A 26118-nucleotide genomic window follows, 5' to 3' on the forward strand; every position below is an offset into this window, starting at 1 on the left:
GGGAAGGACGGCGAGACGAGCCGGGGCGGCCGGGCTGGGGCGCTGTGGGCTCCGCAAGCGCCCGGCCCAGACACGGCGTGGCCGCCCCCGGCACCGCGGGGCCCGACGAGCAGCACGGAGCCGGCCCCGGCCCTGGAACCGGCCGAGGATGAGCGGCGGGGAGGGCGGCGGCGGCGGCCGGGCGGCCGCCATCAGCTGCTCCCTGCCCGCCGTCCCCTCCAGCAAGCTGCCCGACCTGCGCTTCCTCAGCCGCGGCGCCTACGGCACCGTGTCGGCCGCCCGGCACGCCGACTGGAGGGTCCCGGTGGCCCTCAAGTGCCTGCAGGGGCCGCTGCTGGACAGGTAGCGGGGCGGGCAGGGGGGTGCCGGGGGCTGGGGAGGGCTGGGGAGGGTCCGGGGGGACGCGGGGGGGCAGGCGGGGCCGCCTCAGCCCGGGCGGTGGGGGGACGTGGGGAGGCCCCGCTGCTTCCTCCCTTTGGGGTGCCGAAGGGGGTGGTGGTGGTTTTGCCCCAAGTCTCGCCGTAATCTTAAATATCAGGCTTACAGACCCCCGCATACTGCTGGTTTTCACCAGTTCGTCAGCTGGTAGCGACCGCGTTCCCTTTTCCTGGGGGTCAGGTGGCGGCACGTTTATTGCCGAGCTGTCACCCCAGCAGCAGGGAGCAACTTTACAGCCATCTATGCCTCCTTCGCTCTCTATAATGCCAGTTTTTTACCATATCGATGCTAGTTTGCCTCTCCTTAGGGTGTTGCCTCCTGTTTCTTCTGTAGGTGTCTTTCATCTTTACTGCCTCAGGTTTCTTTGATCCGGTGTCAGGCAGATAGGCGGCTGAGACACTCGGGTGTGCGTGTGTGCTTGTGGGCTTGCACGCTTAAACCGGCAGGACACGGGTGTAAAAACGTGTCAGCTGTTCCTCAGTTCACAAGTTTTTTGGGTTTGGTTTTTGGAAAGGTTACGGGCTAGCCCAGAAGGCTTCTAATCCTGTGACCCAATATGCTAGAATATAAAATAAGAGGTTAGATGGCTTAGAACAACTTATTCCCTAGGTGTGTATAGGTGTGTGTAATACACAGGCTTTATCTCTGAAATCTTGCCAGAATGAAGTGAAATCTCAGTTATGTTTTTAAGCAGAAGCATTGTGCTGTTGTTAAGTTTACTGGTTTCATTTTCATTAATGTAAATGTCTTCTTAAATCCCCACAAATCAGAAATGCAGCGTTTTGTTCTCTGAACTCACTTGGGAGAAAACAGTAAATGTTATTTTTAGCCTTGCTAGGATTTAGATTACTGTGACATCTAACCTGTGAAAACTTGACAAAAAGGGCAACCAGGGTAATCAAAACAACTCAGTTACCAACCATATACTATGCAAAGCTCAGAAATATTGTCAGAATAACCAAAAGCTGCAGTAAACCTGCTCTAAGTCTCTGCAGCAAGTAACTTGTGGGTTGTACTGTAGGCAATATAACATACCATCCTCAAAAAGCTGCCGTGAAAACGGAAGACCGGAGAGTTGACAGTGCAGTTAATCCTTCCAACCAGGAAGCCTGTGCTGTGTATCGCAGAATTTGGTGTGCGACCTGCCCAACAGCAAGGCAGCCTGGGAGCCGCTGTGGGCTCCTGCTGGTTTAGGCGTTGCTCAATGCCCCTCTGGTGTGGAGCAGGCAAAGGTGAAGTGACTTACAGGCGCAGGAATAAACCTCCGCGTGTTGCAACTCCTTTCCCGGTTACAGCAGAATCCCATGCAGATGTGCCTCGTGGTCTGGGAAAACCCCTAATTTTTCTCAAACCTATTTTTTACTAGAGAGAGGGAGGGAGCCATGCGTTTTGTCCCATGCTTTACTTGCCTTTTTACTTTGATCACTACCTAGAGTTTCCCAAAATAGAAGCTTTTTTCTGTCTCAAAAGCAAGGACCAACAACTAGCCTTAATTTAACATACCACTAAATTCTAACTTTTGCTGTCATAAAAGCAGCAGGCTTTAGTTCTCTAGGCTTCCATTTTTCCCCATATACTCTGGAGGCCTTTTCTTTGCGAGGGCTGCATCTACACTGAGCAGTCCACATCCCTCTGGACCCATTGGTCTGTGCTCTGAGCTGGATGGACACAAAGCAGCTCTCATCTGGGAGCTGTATCGCCAGGTTGACACGGCGCTGTGCTGAGTCCTGATGGGCATGGACTTGGCTTGGACGCTGCCTTGCCCCAAGCTCAGCCGTACAGCTGCTGAATCAGGCTGGCTCACATCCAAAAGCTCGGTCTTAGATGTGCTGTAGAAGTCTCATGTTTGGTTGTCTTGCAGATATACTTGTACCTGTACCAGTCCCCATTGGTGTAAAGTCTAAATCTTATTTTTTTTTTTCTTAGACTCCTTCATGGTCTGAGTATCCTCACTGTGGGATGTTTGAGATATATGCTTTTTGAGTTCTAATATACAATTGGAGATATAATATGATTTGAAAGACAAAGCATCCAAAAAAAAAATATTTTCAATTTTTGGGGATAGAAGCATACTTATTTTTTAATATAACCTGACCTTCACGTACTGTATGCTGCAAGGTCTGAAGTGGTAATGATGCATCAAATTCACACTTATGAGGAGATTTGACAATAACAAAGGGCATTCACACCACCAAATTCAGGTGTTGGTCTCTCTCTGCTCCCCGTGCAATCAAAGTGTTTTGTTTTGTTGTTTTTTTCCAGAGGGCAATTCAGAGCAGGAGCTGAATTTGAAGGAACAATTTACATGAAAACATAACATAGCTGGTCCTTCCTTTTCCTTCAGAAAGTGAAGGCGTATCCCTTTAACCAGTATTATTTTAGTGCACTCCAGCGTCCTCTAAGTTAAAATACTGGAAAATCACGAGATAAGATCTCCACTCTGTAGGAGATAAATAGTGGGCCATAGTGGACACACAGTGTTTGAAGATGGACAGTAAAACAGGACAGGTGCAGTTGGTTGTTGCTGTTCTGGTTGCTCAGGATGGTGCCAATTGGAGTTCTGATGGTATCCTTATTTACTGGAAACATGAATGAAATGTGTTTTGGTAATAGAGATATTTGTGTAGAACAGCAAAACTAGGGAAGTTGTTTAATATTTGCAGATTCTGAGTTGTCTTATAGCAAGCATCTTGTTATCAAAGTGCAATGTAGTAGGAAAAAGTACTGAAAGGTGGTGGTGCTGCATATAGATACATAGTTTTTTAAACAGAATGTAGGGAACCTTACATTTGCTTAGAGTTTCCTAGTAATGGTATGTTAACCTTCTTTATTTTCTTTTATTTTCTTTTTATTTAAGTGATAGAAATCACCTTCTAAAAGAAGCAGAGATATTGCACAAAGCCAGGTTTAGCTACATTCTGCCAATTTTGGGAATTTGCAATGAGCCTGAATTTCTTGGGATAGTAACGGAGTACATGACTAATGGATCACTAAACGAGCTTTTACATGGGGTAAGTGCACTCAAAGTCGTTAAATCATCCCTGATTGTTTTAAATAGACTGTGATTTCCATACTTAAGGGGAGTAGTATAGTAAAGTTTATTATTAATAATACTTCAAATTAAAGGACAGTCACTGGTAGTTTATCGTTTATGTTGCTCATATAGACTTTCTGTACCCCCAAAGGGCAACAAATCTCAGTAGACTTTATTTGTATTGCACTTTTTCCTGTAATGTTGTAATCTATAACAGGCTAAATGATTAATTATTGTGTACAATCACTTTTAATATCTCTGTTGTTCTGTAATTAGAAGCTGAAATAGTTGTGCTTACTTTAATCTGGCTTTCAGAGCTGTTGGTAGTGTAAATATCACAAAAAGACGACTGTTTCCTGAATTTGAAACTTTTAAAAAAAAAAAAAAAATTATAGAAGTCAGATATTGCTAATCTAAATAGATACAAATATTTCTACCAGGTCTTACTCTCAGGAGTAAGTTCTCCTGTGCTGAACTCTCAGCTGCTGCAATTAGGTTCACAGAATCGTCTAGGTTGGAAGAGACCTCCAGGATCCAACCTCTGACCTAACACTAACAAGTCCTCCACTAAACCATATCACTAAGCTCAACATCTGAACGACTTTTAAAGACCTCCAGGGATGGTGACTCAACCACCTCCCTGGGCAGCCCATTCCAATGCCTAACAACCCTTTCAGTAACGAAGTTCTTCCTAACATCCAACCTAAACCTCCCCTGGTGCAACTTTAGCCCATTCTCCCTCGTCCTGTCACCAGGCACGTGGGAGAATAGACCAACCCCCACCTCGCTACAGCCTCCTTTAAGGTACCTATAGAGAGCGATAAGGTCACCCCTGAGCCTCCTCTTCTCCAGGCTGAACAATCCCAGCTCTCTCAGCCACTCCTCCTGAGACTTGTTACAAGGTTGGTCCGAGCTAATGTAAAGCTACTGTAGCTGTGTATCAATAGCACTGCAGTCTCTTCTGTACCCTTAGTCAATACCTGCCTATGCCTTAAAGAGCTCAGCTCTGTATTTTACACAAATACAGTAATGTTAAGGTAACTTTTAAGATTTGAGTTTCCCTGTTTTTTTGTTGTTGTACTTATATTTCTAAAAGTAGTGTTTTGTTGTTAGTTTCACCACTTTTTTTTTTCCCCAGTGTCAGTAGCAGGTATGATTCGTGTCTTTCTTTGTGCAGTACTCACAGACAGTGGTTTACAGGTTTCATATAGTTCATCTGTAACTCATATTTCCATATGAGTAATTATGAGTAATACGGTAAATGTTCTATATACAAATTATGTGTAGCAGTCATGAACTGTATGGATGTTAGGGAAATGGAAGTATAACATCATAACATGCGTGATTAATATTTATGTATTTGTCTTAACAGCTAGCCAGTATCAACGTGCAGTTAATGTAATATATGTTTTAAAAGATTACTGCTTGTCCAACTCACTTTCTTATTATTATGAAAGCCTTTGTGTTATCTTGTCAGATCAGAACAGAGGATTATATTCTGGTTTTGTGGTTTTATTTTGGCAGAAAGATATGTATCCTGATGTTCCCTGGTGCCTGAGATACCGCATTCTTTATGAAATTGCTCTGGGAGTAAACTATTTGCACAACATGAATCCTCCATTGCTGCACCATGACTTGAAAACCCAGAATATTTTGCTGGATGATGAGTTTCATGTCAAGGTAGAGTTATTTAATTCTTATGTTTCTCAGCATCCAGAATGAGCCAAAGTGTTTAATTACTGTAGCGGGAGAAGACTGGGGTTGTCGCCACGCAGAAGGGACATAGCTGTATGCCAGATGTTTGATTTTTATCTTTTCAGACAGAACTTAGAAATTCTTTGGAAAGCTCTATTTTGTTCAAGTGTGGATTTTTGATCCATCTAAACAAAGACCAGAACTCCAGAATATGGGCTGCTTCCGTTATAGCAGTGTTACTCAATAGCGGCGACACTTTCTGATGACAGCCTCCCACGGGTAGCTCTGTCTGGCCCTTTCAGAGTAGAAAATAGAAAGTTTTCCTGTCTGAGATGCTCAGGCAAGTTAGTTCTAGAGATCAGAAAAAACAAACTCTAATGTTAACACCATTTGATGCTTATCATTCAATATGCACATTTATTTTATTAGTGCAGTATAAGAACATGTAAAACAACTTCAAAATTTGAACATGCTGAGATGGCTCTTTCAAAGCTGCTAGAACAAGCAAATATACATGAAGAAGTAATAAGTTTAAAACTTGAATTCTGTCTTTTAAAATATCATTGCCATGATGTGAAAAAGAGATCAGAAGTACTTCTGACAAAATGGTTAGGTGATTCTATAATTGCAAGAGGTCTTCTGTTAATGAAAATAACAAAAATGTAAGCTTTGTTTTCCCTTCAGATCCTCTGTTTTTTACATTGGTAGAATGTACTACTCGTGTACACAAGAAATAAGAGGTATCTTACACCTAATTTAATCTTGAATGGCTACTGCTTCAGTTAACGTGAGATGAATCTTTCTGTCAGTCATTTGAGCAAAGATCAAAGATGCAGTGCTGATTTCTTCTTTCTCTCTTGCAAAGACATTTTCCTTGGCAGCAAGGCAGCTTACGCAGCATTCCCTTCACTCACGCCCTCAGCAGCTCATACCTCCTCCCACTCAGCTCTGCCAGTGTCACCATCTCTAGAGCTTCCTGATAAACCTGACTGGGAACTGGCCCAAGTTAACCACGCTTTTGTTTTTTTATACTCTAGCAGCACTGGTGCAGTCTGGTTCACTGCCTGACCGCATATAAACAGTTGCTTTGCTAGAGTAATAGGAAGGAAGGTTTTTTGGGCTGTAGCACAATTCTCTGATTTAGGACAGCTGGCAGGAATTGCAAGGAAGGAAATCACGTGTGCTAAACAGAAAAAGTATTGTACATGTGTAAAAGCAACACCATTCATAGAGTGCTTCTGACTGTATCAGATCTACTGAATGAACAAGATAACCTGACCTGTAACAGCAAGGAAAGCTTCAGTGCATGAGTTGTGAAGAAAACAAGGGTATTGTTTATACTCTCCAGAAAGCTTATTTCTATTACATTAATTGCTCACACAGGCATCTCTGAAAATTATTTTGCTCTGATGCAAATGCTGAGCAAGTCCAGAGGTCATTGCTGCCTACATACATTTATTTCTCCCTTGCATGTTGGACACTGCAGCTCCACCAGAAGGCCTGTTCTTCTGACTGTGTGTCTCCCTGCCTGTAATCTCGTCTGACATCCTGCTCCCACCCGGTGGATGTCTGGGAATGTTAACTAAGTCAGTTAATTCTTGATGTAGTTGTACTGTAAACTCTGTAGGAAGGGACAAGGAGACTATTTTGGGATGGCCCCAGAGGTCATGGTAAACAAAATATTTGGTGATTTCTTGCAGCACAGAATTTCGGAATACCAAATTAGTTAATCTGAGATTAATGCTTCCTGGTTTTGGGGATGAGGTGGGCTGTCCTAAAATTGTTTTGTACGAGCAATTGTCCCAGGATATGTGCAGGCTAAGTTGCATAGAGCTATTATGATCCTTATTAACTTTGTGCATTCGAGACAGCCAGTGAGCTGGAAATACTCAGTGTCTTTTGGTTTGCTTATTTTCCGTGAAAGAAAGTGATTTTCATATAGGACAGGCTTCCACCATAGATATCCCAGCCACAGAGTATGTGAATCCATCCTTAAAAGAACAACAGGACAGGGCAGTGCTGTAGGAATAGTGTGAGTCATGAACTGGGAATGTTTTCTGCACTGGAGCAGGTGTTTCCTGTTGTTAAGACAACCACATAGTTTTTATGTGTCAGGTTAAGGATTTTAAACAAGCTGTTCCTTCAGGTGTATTTGAGGAATTTGTAACAAGGGTTAACAGATAAATCCAGTTCTTAGAACAACTGCTCTGTCCTTTCCAGATTGCAGATTTTGGCATGTCAAAATGGCGTGTCATATCCATGTCGCAATCACGCAGCGAAACTTCCTTGCCAGAAGGAGGGACCATCATCTACATGCCACCTGAAGATTACAATCCCAGTCAGAAAACCCGGGCAAGTGTGAAACACGATATCTACAGGTAACCCGTGCTGTCCTCAAGGGGACTTTTCAATCTAAATCAAATCTGAGTTGCTGAAATTAGGTTTTAACATGTTTTCAGCAATTTTATTATTTTCAATAATGTTGAAAGAGTCTAAGCAAAATGAATCGGGAAAAAAGAATCAATTGGTAGCTGGAGTTGTTGATTACCCATTTCTCTAGGAAACACTGTGAGAAGTGTAATACTCCAGAGCTTAAACTAGAACTGTGAAAAGAGACAGAGGAGACTGGTTCCTTTGAATGAGAGTGTATACATACAGGGAATGTGGGGAGGAAAAAACTGTTCACTCTGTTACCTTGCTTCACACGCCTTTGTAATTTGTGTGCATCAATTAACATAATTGCAGAATGTACTGGGGGGAAAGAAGAATTTTTTTTTTTTTTTTTTTTTTGGAAGGGGTTAGAAAAAACAGGGTAATGGGGTTGGAGGAAGTGTAGAGATCTCCTGTCTCTCACTATCTCCAAATAGAGATCTACTTAAGGAGTAGCTTACTTTATGAATGTTCAGGTAGATTTGCTTCAGTCAGTTCTGAGTTATAGCTGAAAGTAGCAGAGTGGTGGCTACCTGTATAAGAACAGAAATGGCTGTCAGGATATTAGAGTTATGATCAGCTAATTTGAAGAGGTTCACAGAGCTCAAAGGTTATTTGAGCAATTGTGGAGGGAATTATCATACACAGATGGAGATTTAAGAGGTATGAAGAGGCATATCAGTGTGACAAAGTCCATCTGTGTTGCGCTCTACCATCTTTAATTTCAGCTGTCTGTGACAGGGTTGTGTTTTGGTGGAAGATAAATCAGCCCCAGAGGGACTCACTAACATCCAGAGAGACCATTATTTCTTTTAATTATCCCTTTACTTTTGAGGAGCACACAAAGTTCTTTGACATTCTGCTTTCCTCACCCTTTGAGGAGAAAGTGGACTAGGTAGACATTGAAAAGGAATACCAATGTATTATGGAGAAGTAGCAGTGTGAAGTTATGGCTTCTGCTCTTAGAGGATTTGAAAGTATGGATTGTGTATTAATGAGTGAGTGGAGATGAGGAAGATAAATGTTAGGAAAAAAAGTTGCATGTAGAAGAATAACAAATGGGAGAAAATAAGAGGTAAAAGGTAAGTAGATCTTAGAAAACTGTTAAGAAGGAAAGGGAGATTATTTGAGGAGAGAGAAAAGAAACTAAGAAAGTATATCGAAAACAGATGGAAGTTCAAGGCAGGAAAATGTAGGGGTAGAGAGACAGTGGAGGAAATGACCACCAGAGATATCATTTAGGAAGATGCCTTCTTTGTGTAAAGTTACTTCAGTAGTTAAAAAGAATGTTTACTTAAGAAAAACATAATTCTTTGCATTGTATCATTTTTTCTTATGATTTTTGTAAAATGGCTTCAATGGAAATTGGATTAATTTTTTTAAATATTAAACTTTACAATTTCAGATCTACATTTTTTTTTAAATAAATGTTTACAATCAAATTTTAAACACAATGAGAAACTGTGGTTGAGAAGGTAGCTTTATAAGGATGTTTGACATTGGAAATGACACTCTTGAGCAAAAATACTCACTGATTACTCACTTCAAGCTTAGAACTACTAGATTTATTCCTCATGCCAAGTTCCTATTCTTATACAGAAAAGCCAGATCTGTTTTCTTTACATTATTTCAGTGCAACACTGACTTAAGTTATATAAAAAAAATCAATGCAGATAAAGCAAATGAAAAAATAAAAATAATCTAATCTAAGTTACAAACTTCTTTAGAATTACCTTTATATTATTATGTCCTGATGACTGAAGAGAGTGACTAGTCTACTAAAGATGGAGCAGATTTGTATGCAGTGGGCCACCTCCATTCCTGTTGATGTGAATGGAAAAGAATGTCACGGGTTTGAATGAGCAGATGTGCATTCAGTCTGGCTGTCTTTCAAAGTAGTCTTCACAGAATGGCTGAGGCTGGCAGGGACCTCTGGAGGCATCAGGTCCAACCCCCTGCCCAAGCAGGGCCACCCAGGGCTCTTGCCCAGGACCACGTCCAGGCAGCTTCGGAAGGTCTCCAAGGTGGAGACTCCAAAGCCTCTTTGGGCAAGGTCTTCCCAAAAGTCTCTTTTGTAAACTGAATGTAAAAGTTACATCTCTTCTTGCAGAGATGATTGCATAAATTGAAAGTATACATGTCTGTGGGAGAAGCCGGGGTATGTCTCCTGGTGCAAGTCCATATCCTACCTGACTCTTGAGTTTGTGTCAGGATAGTCGTGGTGAGAGCCAACCTGTCTGCTGCACCCTGCTCCCTGTGGGGACATCGGAGTGGCCGTCAGGACTAGGAAGGCACCGTACTGCTGACGTTAGGTTTACATGCTGAGATTTAAACTGCACATACGTAATTCACAACATAGAGCAGAGCTAATACAGATTTGGAAGAGGAGCTTATATGCCCTGTAGCGTTTCTGTACTTTAAAATTATTGACTAGTTTCAGCTGAAGTCATTGATTAGAATTCCTGCTAGTTTGCATAGGTTTGGGGCATCACTGTATTTTTCAGCAAGCAGACCAGTTTGTGCCATGCAGGATCATATTAGTGAAACATTTGTAATAAAATGCTAGGCTGAGTACATTGTTTTATCAATGTCAGCAATCTAAAATAATATCTTCCATACTTTTTACACTTCAAAAACAGTTACGCAATTATTATGTGGGAAGTGATGTCAAGGAAGCAGCCATTTGAAGGTAAGGCCATCTTTTCCTGTAATTTATTTTTCTGGCCTTGTGTGAAGGCTAAACTTGATACCTGGGAGCTTAAGCTTTTTAGGGGTTACTTTGTAATAATCCAGTTTGTGAGCATGTTGAAGAATTGAGTTACAGATTAGGCTCTCCTTGTGTTGTTTTTCAAACTACACTGTTGATTGATAAATTCAAAATACTTTTGTTTTTAAAACAAAAAACGCATAGCCTTATTTTGGTGAACTGTAAATACTATGGCTGCAATCTAAACTATCCCTCCTATAGTAAGCTATTTATGTTGCATATATTTCTAATGAATGCACGATGTCTATTTTGACAGAAGTTATAAACCCATTGCAGATAATGTATAGTGTGTCACAAGGACAGCGACTAGACTTAAGTGAAGAAAGTTTATCAATGGACATTCCTCATCGAGCTTTCGTCATAAGATTGATAGTAAGTGGATGGGCACAAAACCCGGATGAAAGACCATCATTCTTAAGTAAGTTTGTCTTGAGTAGTGAGGAAATATTTTTAAATTGGCAGATTTCTGTCTTGACATGGCACTAACAGAGCAAGGTTATAGTCTTGAGAGGGAAATGGTAAAGATGACAAAAGATGCATCTGCACAGTCACATTGCATGGTATAAGATACTTGTCTGCGTTCATTATGCCTATAAACAAATCTTTGGGAATGGAGCTATGTGTGCAATAAAATTGAGTTGTTAGTTGGAGTCTCCTGCATTTGCTGTGTCTAATTTCCCTGTAGAAAAAGTAGCATAGATTACTACTTGTGCTTTTTTTTCAGTTTATTTTGAAGGGAAGACTTCCTTCTAATTTTTTATTCACAGGAAGGATGGGGGGGGAAGGTAAAATAGGTAGTGTGAATACTGTGGGATTTGTAAGCCAGCCTGCAAACATACCAGCAAATCATTGCTCATCAGATGAGCTGTAGTGACTTCACCTTGTGTTTGCATGTATAAATCTTTTTCACTGGGACTTTATCTTTGATTGTTCCACCTCTCAGATTCAGAAGGAGCGGGTTGATGCCACACATGTAACGTTCTCTTTTCATATTTCCTTTGTTTAGCTTTTTGTACATGAGATTAAATATAGATACTTGTAGCCTTTTTACAGTAAATTACAGAATTTAGAGCCTAAGATTGAAGAGCAAGCTTGCAGAGATTAGAGTGGCATGGCATATGAACTGAATAAGTTTTGTTTTGATATAGCACCTGGGTTTGTCATGCTTAACTGGCATACTTGTTGTATGTTGGGTCCAGATTTACTCCCCATACCAATTTCTCCCTTACATAAAAAGCTGCCTAATTTTTTGGTGACTTCTGCCTCTTGTTTGGCCGTTACATAAAGGTAATCCATGAGAGTTAGTCATGAAAAGTCATGAGTGGGTTGGTGTAGTCACATATATCAGCGTAGTGAAGCTAGCAGTGGTTCACACAGCTGCCCAGCTGTGCTTGTTTAATTTGAGTGTGCTTTAAAAAGTCCCTCCCTACTCCTTTTGAAAATGCAATCCTAATTATGTAGAGAATGCTGGATCACCTTGGAGAGACAAAAGAAATACAATATGAGAGTTACTAAAAGTATTCAAGTGTAAAACAGCACAGAGAGCTCTGGATTAAGCAATCCTTTATTTTGAGTTTCTCACTGCTTAGCTTGAAAATGCAATGACTCCTACCTGAAATACCAATTTATTTATTTTTTCTAAATTTTTATTTTATTTTATTTTACAAGCAGGACAGCAATCTTAATGTTTCACTTGAAGATTTGATAGGCATAATTCCTTTGAATTGGAAAGTATTAGAAAATTACTGTTCAGACAGCTCAAAAAGAAATGTCCATAACTTCACTTTTATGGATCAGTTTGGCTGAAAAAAAATGGACACACAGACAAACAGATTGAGCATCTTTATTTTCAAAGTTTACGTTCCAAAATGAATTACATGTCCTCTTTAGAACCATTTTTGTCTTTGCATTAAGAACATTATGAAAGGTTAGTTTATTTTGGTGTGAGTCTGGTTTGTATGATTTTAAATTATGGATGTTTTTTTCCAACTAAATAAACCAATTTATAATATTTTCTAAAATCAAAAAGAATAGATAGATCATAGCATTTACATAGGTATTCTTGCTTTCCTCTGTCACATACCCAAAATAAAATAGCAGCCAGTGTCTGTGGTCACACACAAGGGATAATTACCTAGGATATGACTACAGCGTGAGCTGTCTTCAGCTCTGTTATTAGTGCAGCGCCTGTAGTAAGATGGTCATTGAAGGAAACATGCATTGCTTTTCCTCTACTTTACTATCATAAAAAGAAAGAGGAAGTTACAAAACCGTTGCAAGATTAAGGGAAGTAAAGCTCACTGATTGGGAAATTTTGCAATTACCATAAAACAGGGGGAAAAAAAAAACACCCAAACCCTACTTTTTAAAATAAACTTTAAATAGAAAAGCTTGGTTAACCTAACTGTTCCCCATATTAAAGAAGGGACAAGGATTTATCGTCCTGTTTCTGCGCAGATCTGTAATTCTGTTGATTCTGCAGTCTTGAAACCTGCAGTTTAATTAAAATCAATAAAAATTAACAATCCTAGTACCTCAGTGTGGAAAATGGCATGCCAGACCTCTAGACTCTATGTTAGCTGATGCAAGAGAACAAGAATCCCACTACTGAATTAGTGTCTTGAAGCTGCCGGTGAAAAAAAGTTAATGTGGAAGGAGTGTGGTAAAACTATAATAAATTAAAAATACATTAATAAGAATGCAGTGTAATGGATTTCTAGTACGGTAAATGGGTTTTGCTGAATCAGTGGAATTTATAGAAATGCAGTAGTTACATGCTGTCATCCTTCACTGACATTTTGTTATACTTGCCCAGTCTCGAAGAGATGTTTGTATAATAGTCATCCTCAAATTTGAAATACTTAGTTTCACAAATCTTTCAGCATTGAAAGACAAGGGAGCATTGCACATGTTGTCACTTGCTTATTGAATTGTCATGTGGCTCCCTATGCAGACAGACGATGTTAGCATCTGCGATTTACTGCCTTTGGTGAGCATGCAGATGCTATTACTTGGATTCACTGGATATGGTAGGTCAGTGCTTTGACTATCACCATTTCCTCTGGTCCTCCATCACAGCTTCTCTTCTGGATATTGCTGTGGGGTTTTGTTGTTTGAATTTTTTATTTTCCTCATAATTCTTTGCACCATTATTGGAATGGGAGTAGAGCAACACATTCTGAGGTCTTGCACCTTTTGGTTCCATTTAGCAGATCAAGCTTGTTGGGTCTGTCTTGAAATACAGCAAATCCATTAATCTGTCCATTCCAGGAATGCAAGATTTGGAGTCTGGCACAGTCCTGGATCCAAGCTGCTGAGGTGGCCAGATCAGGGTTGGTTTTAGTGATGCAAAACTGTTGTAACAGGTGAAAGCAAGAAACTTCTATTTAATAACATGAGTAGTTTAGTATGTATTAATAAACCAATTAGTTTTGCAAATATAAGAAAGTAGTTTTAGCAATATGAAAACTTAACTTCCACATTAAATCATTGTTTCTCTGTTTAGAGTGTTTAATAGACCTTGAACCAGTCCTGAGAACGTTTGATGAAATAGCTATGCTGGAAGCAGTAATTCTCTTAAAGAGATCAAAGGTAAGTAGCTTTTGTTGCAGTCATGAACTGGTAAAATAAATTAGCAACTTCTGCTTTTCTTTGCTGAACAAAATATAATGTCCTTTATTATTCAACTAGTCCATTATCAGGCTTAAACAGATCAAAAATTTAATATAAGTAAAAATGTCTCTTTCAGTCACAGTATGAATCGCAATGTATTCACAAGAGTGGAAAGAAAACAGATGTGGAGAAAACATCTCTAAATATACCTCTGAATCCCCAAGAGGTAAATATTTTGTATGTTGAATTTGGACCTTCCCTGGTATGTCAACATCATTAAAAATCCTGAGAGCTTCGAAGGCGGATGTCTTAGTAAGGGGGGATGGTTTTGCAGTTTACTTTCTTGTGCAGTCAGGAAAGGTATAAAATGCATTGGCTGAGCTGGGATGCATCATGTGCACAGCCATATGAGTGAAGATAGGAAAGGCTCAATAAGCAGAAATAAGAAGGGTACATTTGGTGTATCCTGTAAGTGTGGAAAAGGCAGCTATCTGCTCCAGGAGGAATCCAGCACACGGTGTCTTCAAGTGATTGTCTTCTGCTTCCTTACACCTCTGTGCAGCTTGCTTACATAGGGTCATATGGATTTGTTTGTAAATTTTGGTTCTTAGTGCTGCTTCTTTTGATTCTTACTAATAGTTAAACTCATACACAAAATTGCTGTCTGCCTTGGAAAAACACAAGCATTAAGGTTACATATATTTCTTTTGTCTTAGTATATTCTAATTGTGCTGTCTATTGAGTATTTAGAAAATAGGGAAAAGACAGTGATGGGGAAGTACTTGGTAAATCATTGCATCTTCTTATTTATTTAATGTGCATTTATTTATTAAATGTATTAATTTTCATTATATAACTGGAATCGTTTCAGGAAACGTGTTCTGCCTCCATACACTGTGATGCACTTCCCCTTCGAAGCATCTCTCCAGATATATCAAGACTCAAGTCTATTCCCAAGTGTAATATCCTCTCATCAGGTAGATACTCATGACTTCATATAAACTTAATTTGCCATCACAGCTTTATGCTCCCTTTCTGACATTGCATTTGTATAGTAGGTTATTGGATATCTGTTTATGTCAGAAAAGAGATGTGTTTTATTGCTGTCAAGTTAGTATTCTGGCTGAAAAACTAATGTATTTTAGCTCTGATTTTATGTTCCTGTCACTTGACAAATTCTCACAGCGTTAGTTTTCCTATTCAGGGCCGTGAGCGCAGCAATAGCATTTGCTTGTCTCTTCATCTTGGCAGTTTAGTTAATCATTTGTGAAGTATTTCTAAATATAAAAAGGCTAAATATTGTGAGGTGTTCTTAAAGCTGAGTAAACTGAAAGTTTCTAATACAGCCTAACCTCTAGATCATTTCTCATTCAATCAGTAAAAAGGCTTTTTTAAAGAGATTGGCTTGCGAAAGTGTCTGCACATATCTTTTGTATTTATCACCTCTGCCAAATAAAAGTTGGCAAAATTGCTAGGCAAAACTCAGTTTTGAGGTTTTGCTGACGTCAGAAGCCAGAAAAAAGCTCTGGGACTCAGATGGAATAGCAATACATTATGAAATTAAAGCTGCACTTAAGTTTTGAAAGAATGTAAACTTATATTCCAAAAGAATGGGGCATCCTCTGGCTTTGCAGGGACCATTGGTATGAAAGCAGACAAGATGATTAACTGTATTGCTATAGAGGATCAAAAGGTGTGCTGGGACACTGCAAAACTGGAGATATTCTACCAAGACCCATGTCCCTTAGTGCCATGTCTATAAGTCTCTTAAATACCTTCAGGAATGGGGACTCCACCGCTTTCCTGGGCAGCCCATTTCAATGCTTGACCATAATGGTAAATGTCAGCCCTTGTTGCTGCTGTTTTTTATTAAAAGTTGCCAAATCTTCCTGTGAAGATCATTGACTGTGAAGGTACAATTAAACTGACTAATCAGTTGGTGGTCCTTTATAGAGTTACTGCTTAGATGTTGCTGTATGGGTGTGGAGAAACCGTAATGTCTGTGTCTACAAAACCCCTATTTTCTAACAGCAATTAGAATAAATGGAATTGTGACAATGGCTGTTCAAACCCAATGTATTTTGACAGAGGTGACAAGATCTTGTTGACACGTGCTGACTAGAAGAAATATATGAAATTATTTACATAATTTTCATTCTTTCATTCAATTCTTTGTGAGAAGTCACAGAAGATACTATTACATCGTTTGTTAAATTATTTTGCTAGGACCCAGGTCTGCTGTCCTTCTTATTCTGGACACTGTAAGCAGACAGATAGCTATGGTCTGTCCTGAAAAATTTGTTTTCTAAGAAAACAAGAAATTCATGCTTGCGACATCAAATCCAATAAAAGTATAACTTGGAATTTGTAAAATTCGATCACCAGGAAAAAAAAAAAAGCCAGGACCTGTTGTGTACTCTATGCATTTAACTGTTGCCTGATTCGTTTCAAGTACTGTTGCCGAAGTGGTACCATTATATCCCTGTTGTTATCAGCAGATAGCTTGCTGTCACGGTCTTGTTTGCAGCCCTTTAGTAACATTCCAACTATTTTGTAGCTTTGCCTTTTTCTGAATCTTATAGCATACAAATGCTTTCAGATTTGTAATTTACCTAAGTCTAAGTTTTTGCAAGGCCCAGCACAACACTGAAACATTTTTTAGACATTTTATGAAGCAATGCTTTGAATCATTAGAATCATTAAGGTTGGAAAAGACCTTCAAGATCATCTGGTCCAACCATCCCCCTACCACCAATGTCACCCACTAAACCATGTCCCTAAGCACCACGTCCAACCTTTCCTTAAACACCCCCAGGGACAGAGACTCCACCACCTCCCTGGGCAACCCGTCCCAATGCCTGACTGCTCTTTCTGAGAAGAAATGTCTCCTGATTTCCAACCTGAACCTCACCTGGTGCAACTTGAGGCCATTCCCTCTAGTCCTATCACTAGTTACCTGTGAGAAGCGGCCGACTCCCCCTCCCCACACCTCCTTTCAGGTAGTTGTAGAGAGCAATAAGGTCTCCCCTGAGCCTCCTCTTCCCCAGACCAAACACCCCCAGTTCCCTCAGCTGTTCCTCATAGGACTTGTGTTCCAGGCCCTTCACCAGCTTCGCAGCTCTTCTCTGGACACGCTCCAGGGCCTCAATGTCCTTCTTGAAGTGAGGGGCCCAAAACTGAACACAGCACTCGAGGTGTGGCCTCACCAGAGCAGAGTACAGGAGGACGATCACCTCCCTGGTCCTGCTGGCCGCACTATTCCTGATACAAGCCAGAATGCTGTTGGCTTTCTTGGCCAACTGGGCACACTGCCAGCTCATGTTCAGGCAAGCATGTTAACTCCAAATCTAAGCAGGTCTTGCTTTTATTTCATTCAAGGAATTCATCTATTGTTCTAGGATTCTACTGAGCATGTTTGGGAACATTGTATTTCTTCCTTTCAGAAATGAGGTTTTATATTGCAGTTGATGAATGTGCTCATATATAAAAAGGATGTTAAGGTACTTGAACATCCAGAGAAGGGCAACAAAGCTGGTAGAAGGGCAGGAAGGCAAGTCCTTTGAGGAGAGGCTGAGGACACTTGGGTTGTTTAGTCTGGAGAAAAGGAGGCCAAGATGCAATCTCATTGCTCTCTGCAACTTCCTGAGGAAGGGAAGTGGAGAGGGAAGGGGGCTGCTGGTCTCTTCTGTCTGTGAGCCTATGACAGGATGAGTGGGAAAGGCATAAAGCTGCACCAGGGGAAGGTTGAGAGTGGTTCAAATTAAAAAAAATTCTTTATCTTGAGGGTGGTCAAAAACTGGAACAGGCTTCCTAGAGAGGTACTTGATACCCCATACCTGTCAGCGTTCAAGAGATTTTTGGACAATGCCTTCATTCATGTCCTTTAACTTTTGGTTAGCCTTGGTTAGTCTGGCAGTTGGACTTGATGATCTTTGAAGGTCCCTTCCAAGTGGGGCCTTTTCTGTATTCTAGAATTGTATTATGCCTTCAAACCATACATCCATATAAATGGATACTGATGGGAGCAGCATCTCATTTTATGACTTGCTTCTGCACTGATATGTTCTGAAAAGGAAATTATTTTTCCATCTACAACTTCTTAGTCACTCTTAGAATCTGAAGATCTATCTGTACATCAGTTTAGTACTGTGTCTAGAAAGTACCTCCTGGGCCATCAAGTTCATTCTTTTATAATTGCAAGCATTCATTTCATAGAACAACATTTATAAACCAATCAAGTTGCCAGTAAAAGTGTATGTTATTACTTTGCTCAATAGCCTTTTTTCTAGTCAGCTAATACACATTTGTTCTTGAGTATTGCTTTAGGTTTAAGTAGTTCTTTCCCTCTTTTCCCATTTTATTTCCAATGTAGAGAGTAATCTCTTACTACACTTTGTTTTACTAGATAAACAGGATAAACACTTTTGAAGTCCTTTTGTAAAATAAGATACTTCATTGTCGTTGTATCCTGCTAGTCCTTGCTGTGCATCATCTAACTTAAATTACTGAACTAAGGCAGCTACCAGACCTCTGTACTTAATATTATAAAAAAGGTGTAACAACTGTTTTGTGTGAAATAAAACCTTTGCTTAATATGTCTTAGAATTTCTTTTCTCACATTATCCTTTGTTACAGAATAATTTACCTTTTTTTTTTTCCCTCATGTCAATTGCAAATCACCAGGCACCGCTTGAAGCTAGATCTCATATTTTGTGCTACTGAATTTCCACTTCTTTTACTTCTGTGTCAACTAGGTTCTTTCTGAATAACCTGGGTTAGCCTGTTCTTTCTGAATGACATCGGCAAACTTCATTAGCATGTTTCTTTTTTTTTTATGCTGTGATCATTGGTCAGGGTCATTCTCTCATACTGGTGTACAGTTCCAGTAGTTTTGTCTCTACTGTTACTAGAGATCTGTGTGTGCCTAGAGATCTAGAACAATCTAGCCCTGCAGAACTTTTTAAAATCCTTTTCTAAAGCTTTTCTTCTCCCACCAGTTCTCTCCTTATCATTTCTCATTTATGCAGCAGATAATACCGCATCACAGTACATAGTTCTGCCCTGCTTTCTTTCTTTGCCTTCCACGAAATAAAATACTAGCTACTATGAATTCTAGTCCATTTAGAATCATGAGTTTTAGTTCTGTTTAAATAATTCGTGTATATTTTTTTTCACGTTTTCCTATTCCTGCTCTTCACAGCGACAAGTCAACATTGCCATCTAAGCATACACCTTCAGAATCCCACATTTGTCATGTACCCATAAATCCCAAATCATGCATGGAGCGACATCTTATTGTCATTAGATGCTCTCCTGATTCTTATATCAGTATCTCTGTTTCTTAGTTAACATAGCCAAAGCTCTTTGTCAAGTGAGACTGTGAAAGTCTGTAATGAAAACTATGTTCAGAATTGGGTATATGCCCTGTAATTTGGTTCTGATCAGCTGTTTGTCATCTCTTCTCTCCAACTACTGCTTTTGTATCCATCATCATCTTTTTTCTGCTATTAAAATCCTAAAAGTAGAAACTATTATGTTCCCCACCTGATAAAAATCCTTCTTTCCCTTTTTCCATAAAGTTTACACAAAGCTTTCTTGATATCATATGCTGTTTCATCAGACTACCAAAACCTTCCATTCACATCCCACTGAATGTCTTCATTGGTCTTCATGTTCTTTCCCTCCACCTGAATCATTTTTAATCTTTCCACCTTTGTTACACTACCAAACTTCATAAAAATAAATTAGTCAGCTTTCATGCTGACTCACACCTCTTTGCAAACACTTCAGGAGTTATTTTGTTCTTCTAGTCCCCACATCAAATTTCTATCCATCAGAGCTTTGACAGTTCCCATCTACTGGATTTATTCTCTGTGTTCTTTTAAAATAAAACAAGACCCCCCAAAAACACAATCAAGCCCTGGTAAAAGACAAGGGAGAGAGATGTGCTGAGAAGCTGAGTTGAAGGAATAATGTTGTTGTATTTGAAATGATGTTAGGTTGTTTACAATTTGTGTTATAGAATTGCTCTAAATATTGTATTTTACAAGCATAATGAATGCAGAACTATTACAGCTTTTTTTCTTCTTTCCTAAGATGGAGATTCTGGTAGTCTACACTCTCTCAGCTGTCAGAGCGTGGATGAAAATCTCTCCGTAACTCAAAGTGCCAAACTTTTTGTGCATCCATATACTTATCTTCCCTCATCTGACAAGAGTATTTCAGTTCCCTCAAATTCCTCATCATCTATGCTGCGGACATCACCAATTCCTTCAGGTATAGCAAACACTGGTTTAATTCAAAGTCCCATAGTAAGTGTCCTAATATTGAATATATGCACGTATGAATTGGAAACTGGAACTGTTGTTCATCTGTAAAATGCAAACAAAGCATGTTGCAAATTAAGAACGCAAGTGGTTCTGTCCTTGTAGCCTTCTATTACAGAGTAAGTAAAAATAATGTAAATTGTGGCGTAGTAGATGTACCTGTAGTTCCTAACTTTTCTCCTTTCATTTTAAGCAAATTTAATTCCTACTGCCTTGGGAGCATTCTCTTTGCTAATGTTATTTTTCCTTTCTCCTACTGCTGTAGCAGTGCTGCAGTCCAGCAGAATACAAAAAATAAAAATAAAAATAAAAATAAAAAGTTAGCTGGAGTTTAATTCATCTCATTGCCTGACATTTTTCCCTGCTTTTTAGGCCTGTAACTTAGGTAGTAACGGTGGGGCAAATAGAAGCAGCATCTCACCTTTAACAGTCTTTTGTGTTAGTTGAGGTATGCTGGATAGTTTTCCTGTGCATCAAATAACTGCTAAACATGTGCTTCCAAAAGAGTGATAACAAAAAGAAACTAATGCATGATGAGTTATTGAGAGAACTTTTTTATGGGCCACACAATAACTTGGAATTTTATAAAGATCTGCCGCATCATCCCCCTGCTGAAACTTACAGTTGCTAATAAAGTTCCATATTGAAATTTGAAGTGCTTTTTTTGAAGCTGTCTAAATTCATCCAAATCTTGACAATTCTATAATTCAGTTTTAAATGCCTCATACTTCTTGCAGTCTGTCGTGACCTAAACTATTTCCTTTAAATTTGCTTCAAATGGAGCTTATAACTTCTCATAAGAAGTGGCATGTACTTTGTTTGTGAAACTAGAGGAAAGGAATAGGGGTATGAGAAGTTGTCTGAATTCACAGACAGATGTGGGGCAGGCATTTATCAACGTAGGGGTTCTCATCTGTATAGCACTAAGAGTAGTTACGATTACTGTGGGCACTTGAGAATGGAAAACACATTGACTGAGACTGTGAGTGGGTTATCTGGAAGCATTCACTTAAAAATTACTTTCTAAGAGTAAACCAGAAACAATTGAAAAATGTCAAGGGAAGGGACAAAGCTTTCTACAGCCTTCTACACAGAATCTTGGATCCACTGTGGTGGGGGACTCCTGGGAATATGAGGATCTGTATCTTTTCACTGTATAAATCCTCAACTTGAGGAATATATGCTGGAAGCTACACAGGCTTTTTCAGTACACTTCCCAGGGGGATTTTTATTGAGGCTAAGTTAGCACCTCCCTCTTTTTATTACCAAGTTGGGTCAAACACTAGAACAGTTTGTCTAAGTCTATAGAAGTTCCATTTTTGGAGATGCTCAGAATTCACCCAGAGGAGGCCCTGAGACACCTGACTTATCTTTGGGTAGCTTTGAGTAGAACATTAGATCAGGTGAGGGTTCCTTCCAACTTAAATTATTCTGTGATTTGGAATAAAAATTATATTCTAACCAGCAAATTTGGCAACTATCACAACATTTTAAACGTGGAATGTAAGAATAACCAAGTGAATATGTGACCAAAAAAAAAGACTTTTTACCAGCTCTTTCTCAGCTCATTCTTTGTTTTATAGCACTATTTATTAACAAGAAGTGTTAAAATATTAATATTTTTTTCTTTTTTTTTTTTTAATCCTCCTTGATCTCAGATTTTGTTTTGGAAACAATGCAACAGAATGTAGCTCATCAATGGATCCAAAGTAAAAGAGAAGAAATTATTGATCAGATGACCGAAGCATGTTTGAATCAGTCACTGGATGCTCTTCTATCAAGATTTTTACTCATGAAAGAAGACTATGAACTTATAAGCACCAAACCTACAAGGACATCAAAAGTCCGACAACTACTCGATACCTCAGATAGCCACGGAGAGGAATTTGCCAGAATTATAATACAAAAGTTGAAAGACAACAAACAGCTAGGACTTCAACCTTATCCAGACATTGTATCTAATTCTCTAAGACTGCATCTTTAAATCTGTTTGGGTTTTTTTGAAGCCCTGTGAATATTTCTTAATACACAACCATTGTTTCTATTTAGAAGTTTTATATCTGTACTGCTTTGTCTTTACTACACCTTTGTAGAGTCTCAGAAAAGACACTAGACTTTTCATCTAGGCTGCATTTGGTGAGTTACCAATTGAATCAGTTGGAGTGCAGCCAGAAAGCCAAACACTTGACACTTGTTGACTGAATTCATACAGGTGTTTTGTTTATATGTGACAAAGTAAAATCATTAAATGATCCCTGTTTTACATATTTTGTGCTTATACATATCATATTTTGTGTTTATACATAGCTTTTCCTACCATTGCACAGGACTGAGACAACTTATCTCAACTTGGTATTAGTTGTCTTCTCTTCATCTGATCTTTCCTGTAGACAGGGAAAAAAACTAGGTGCTCTATTTTCAGGCTTGCATGCTGTGTTTGTAAATAAATTTCCTTCTTCCAGCTATACTGAGTATTCCTCCCAAGATACCTGTGAGGAGCGGCAGGTGGGTGGAAGTTTACACTGCATTTTCACAGGATTTCTATTATTGTTTTGTTTTCCCTATTTTGTTGCCAGGGTAAGCACTTCAGACCACTGCATGAGAAGAACGTGAATCCAAAGAGGAGCCCCAGGGTGAGGAAGACCTCGTGCTGATCATCATTGTCCTAAGAACTGATACACTAGAAAGGGTGAAGCTCTAACCTTATATTATTTGGTTACACGTGCTTAAATTCCTCTTGAAATTAGAGTATGATAAGATCCACATCCAGCTTGTACAAGGGAACCCTCAGTTAAAGCCTCACTTACAGTCACAGTTTTGTGTACATACTTCTTGTTCATGCTGCTGGATCAAACTTCTAATTCAATTCTATTTTTCATATTTACATGAGAAGCAGTAGTTTGGTTCTGTACAAAGATCAAACATGCACTGCACTGGCAGGCTGGAAGTAATGTGCATGAGCCTCTCCAGTGTGGCAGCAGAAGCAAAGTGCTCAGCTGTTGAGGGGAAAATGCGGTACCCTGAGCTACCTTAACCTTCTCTGGACAACATCTCTGCTAACCTTTTATGTCTCAGGGATGGTGCTAACATGTTGAGACACAAGTGGGGCAACCTGAGAGCAAAAGGTATGTGTTGGTTTTATTATTTATTTATTTAAAACTCATTACTTTGGTGGGTTTAAATCCTGTAAAGTAAAATGATTTCAATTTGCCAGAACACAGCACAGGCAAATGATTTTTACAGGTACTAATAAATAATTTCAAATACTGTCACTACTATAAAATCTGGGAAAATCCAAGCTTCTGGTGCAAGAAAGCTGAAATCTACCCATGCTGCAACAAAAAGGAGCAGATAAATGAGAGGTCCTAAATGATGGCTCTTTGTAAATCGATGGAGGTATGAGATCTGCTCCATTTCAGTATGATTCAAGCCTCAGTGTTTACAGCATTATTGTTGCCATTAGCTTACAGTTTTTTTCAATATTTATCTTAACTTTGTGAAATTAATCACAAGAGTATGATGTATAAATTATTGGATGGAAATGAAGTTTTGCAATTTTTTAAGTAAGTTTTTGGCATAAGCTGTGAGTTTACATTTTATCATGCTTCCTTCTAAGACTGTAAAATTCTAGCTAGATAGCTGAGAACAGGTTAATAGTGCAGTGAATGGGTGTGCTTTTTTGTAGAGCTGACCTGATGATGTCTAGCAAGAACAGGCTCTGAGGAATGCTACCAGCCTTGCCAGTTGGAGTTCGGTGCCAGACCTGCTCGTTTCATTGCACATCACACTCTCAGCCATATTTTCTCATTACTACTAGTGCCCAAAGAAAGATTTGCATCGTGGAAGGTAGCAAAATCCTGCTGGTTAGAAAAATCTAAAATCTGATGTGTATTAAGAGCTTTCCTGAATTGCAGCTTTAGTAACTAGAAAAACAGAAGCTTTTTTGTCAGTACCTTTTTACAAGCTGGTACATTGTGCTTGTAGTAGGGTCTGCATGAGTTGCAAAGTTTGTTATTTTAAATTATGTGTAAGAAGATAAAAGCAGTCCTGTTATGCCAAAAATAAGCCAGAGTGCTCATTATCCTGCCATGTATCACCTGATGTCTCACACATCTACACAGCTGGAGGTGTCAGGGTCTGTACCTCCTTCCCATTTCTCCCAAAAAAAAACAGTGTGAATGCCTCCTGCAAATGATTGCGACCTCTGGCTTGGATCAATGTCACAATGTTTTGCCCCGGCAAAACTTGAGCATATGAGAGATGCTGTGCTTCATAGCTGTCCGTGCTGTGCACAATACATGATAATGTCAGCAGGACTTATTTAAAAATAAATAATAATTTTAAAAAAAAAAAAGCAACTGTCTGTGTGCAAGCTGGCAGGCTCTGTTCCAGATTTGTGATTTGTTCTCTGGCTTCTTCTTGGTACTACTGCTGTACCTATGTACTTACTCGCCTCTGACATGCTCTGCAGCTTTCCTGTATGCCTGCTGCAGCTTTTCTGTCAGCACTTGGTGAGCTGCTGATTCCCAGGTATTCTGTGTATGGATGGAGCCCTGGAGAATAGATGGGACAGATCCTAAAGCCATTCCAGGTACTGCCAACCGACTGTGTTAGTTGCCCTCCCTCCAATCTCTTCATAATGCAAAGGAAATGTTAGACATGGAAGATGACGACCCACTGGTAGGACACACAGCTGAGTGAAGTGTCCTGCTGCTTTCTGAGGTCTCTTCCTGCTTCTGCCCATTGCCTGTCAGTAGGGAATAGGGTTGGAGTCAGTTAATAATAATAACGATAGGTCTGGCCTACAGCATCAGATTCAGGAACAGGGCTGTCATGCTCCTGTAATCACTGTGGGCAGACCCCTTAATGTGCCATCACCTGGAGGTGGCACAGCTGCAGAAAAAGTATTTTTCTACCCCCAAACCTAAATATATGTGCATCTATAAATTCGTGAGTGTTGTTCTGGCCAAAGCTCAGCACTCCAAAGAAGTCCTGAGGCCACTTATTGAGCTGTTTTCTATCTCCCTCCTCTTTCCTTGGACCATGAGCCCTCCTCCCTGAGGAAGTAGGATCCATCAACCTGCCTTCTCCAACACATTAGGCATGTGCAGATTTCATCAAGAGTGAGGTAGAGGAGGGGGCAGCCGCACTGTGGACTAGAGGGATACAGAAGGAGGGTAAGGAGAAAGCTTTGGGGTAGGCATGGGGAAAGGGAGGTGAAGTCTGTGTGCCTGAGCCATGGAGGGTGTTTGAAGGGTGTATGGAAGTGACAATTAGACATGAAAGTTAATTAGTCAACGTCTGCCTCTGACGATTCTGTTGTTTCATTCCCGTAGTATGAAAGAGGAACAGTTTCTGTGCAGCTGGAACACAGCACTGATTTTGACTGCGGCAGCACGTACAGGGCTGGCCCAAGAGCCAGGCACAGTCATGCAGTTCACGCACAGCTTCATCAGGAAGTCCAAGTCTGGTGTGTTTGCAACAGTCGTGCTCAGTGGGACCCTGGTCTGTGTGTAAAATGGTTGCAAGCACTCAGGAAGATACTGCTTGAAAAGCTAGCTGATTTCTTTATTTACATGCACACACTCTGCCATTACACGACAGTATTCTGTGCACTCCTTACCTCTTCACTAGTAATTCCTAAGAGATTTTTCAGCTTTCCCACTCCCAAGGAGGAATGCTGCTGCTGTTTCAGAACACTACTCTTGCTGACAATCAGAGCTTTCCTCTGAATTGTAATAGCTCTTGGACAGCCTTTTTATATGTATATTGGAAAAGAAGGAAACGAAAGACAAATTGTTTTTGTACTTCTTACC

General features: G+C 39.8%; 1 protein-coding gene and 1 long non-coding RNA gene across 2 annotated transcripts in view; one reads left to right on the top strand and one right to left on the bottom strand.

Annotated features, from left to right (window-relative positions):
- On the top strand, positions 1-22554 carry RIPK2 (receptor interacting serine/threonine kinase 2). The gene is made up of 11 exons (XM_066990578.1): positions 1-342; positions 3296-3449; positions 4997-5152; positions 7388-7545; positions 10237-10286; positions 10621-10782; positions 13870-13955; positions 14113-14202; positions 14848-14953; positions 20073-20252; positions 21961-22554. The coding sequence occupies exons 1-11, from the start codon at positions 149-151 to the stop codon at positions 22284-22286; spliced, it is 1662 nt and encodes a 553-aa protein (XP_066846679.1). The 5' UTR covers positions 1-148; the 3' UTR covers positions 22287-22554.
- The window catches only part of LOC136789774 (uncharacterized), an 18293-nt gene continuing 4366 nt past the window's right edge, over positions 12192-26118 (bottom strand). The window contains exon 3 of the long non-coding RNA XR_010828697.1: positions 12192-13717. This is a non-coding gene — a long non-coding RNA (uncharacterized lncRNA). The remainder of the gene's footprint in view (positions 13718-26118) is intronic.

The sequence above is a fragment of the Anser cygnoides genome, chromosome 2 (assembly GCF_040182565.1).
Source record: "Anser cygnoides isolate HZ-2024a breed goose chromosome 2, Taihu_goose_T2T_genome, whole genome shotgun sequence".
NCBI classification, from domain to species: Eukaryota; Metazoa; Chordata; class Aves; order Anseriformes; family Anatidae; genus Anser; species Anser cygnoides.

Bases quoted from the DNA above. Each gene is read 5' to 3' on its own strand.
- RIPK2 (XM_066990578.1), top strand. From the start codon at position 149: ATGAGCGGCGGGGAGGGCGGCGGCGGCGGCCGGGCGGCCGCCATCAGC. The intron at 13,956-14,112 runs GTAAGTAGCTTT...TGTCTCTTTCAG, and splicing joins TTCTCTTAAAGAGATCAAAG to TCACAGTATGAATCGCAATG. The intron at 14,203-14,847 runs GTAAATATTTTG...GAATCGTTTCAG, and splicing joins TACCTCTGAATCCCCAAGAG to GAAACGTGTTCTGCCTCCAT.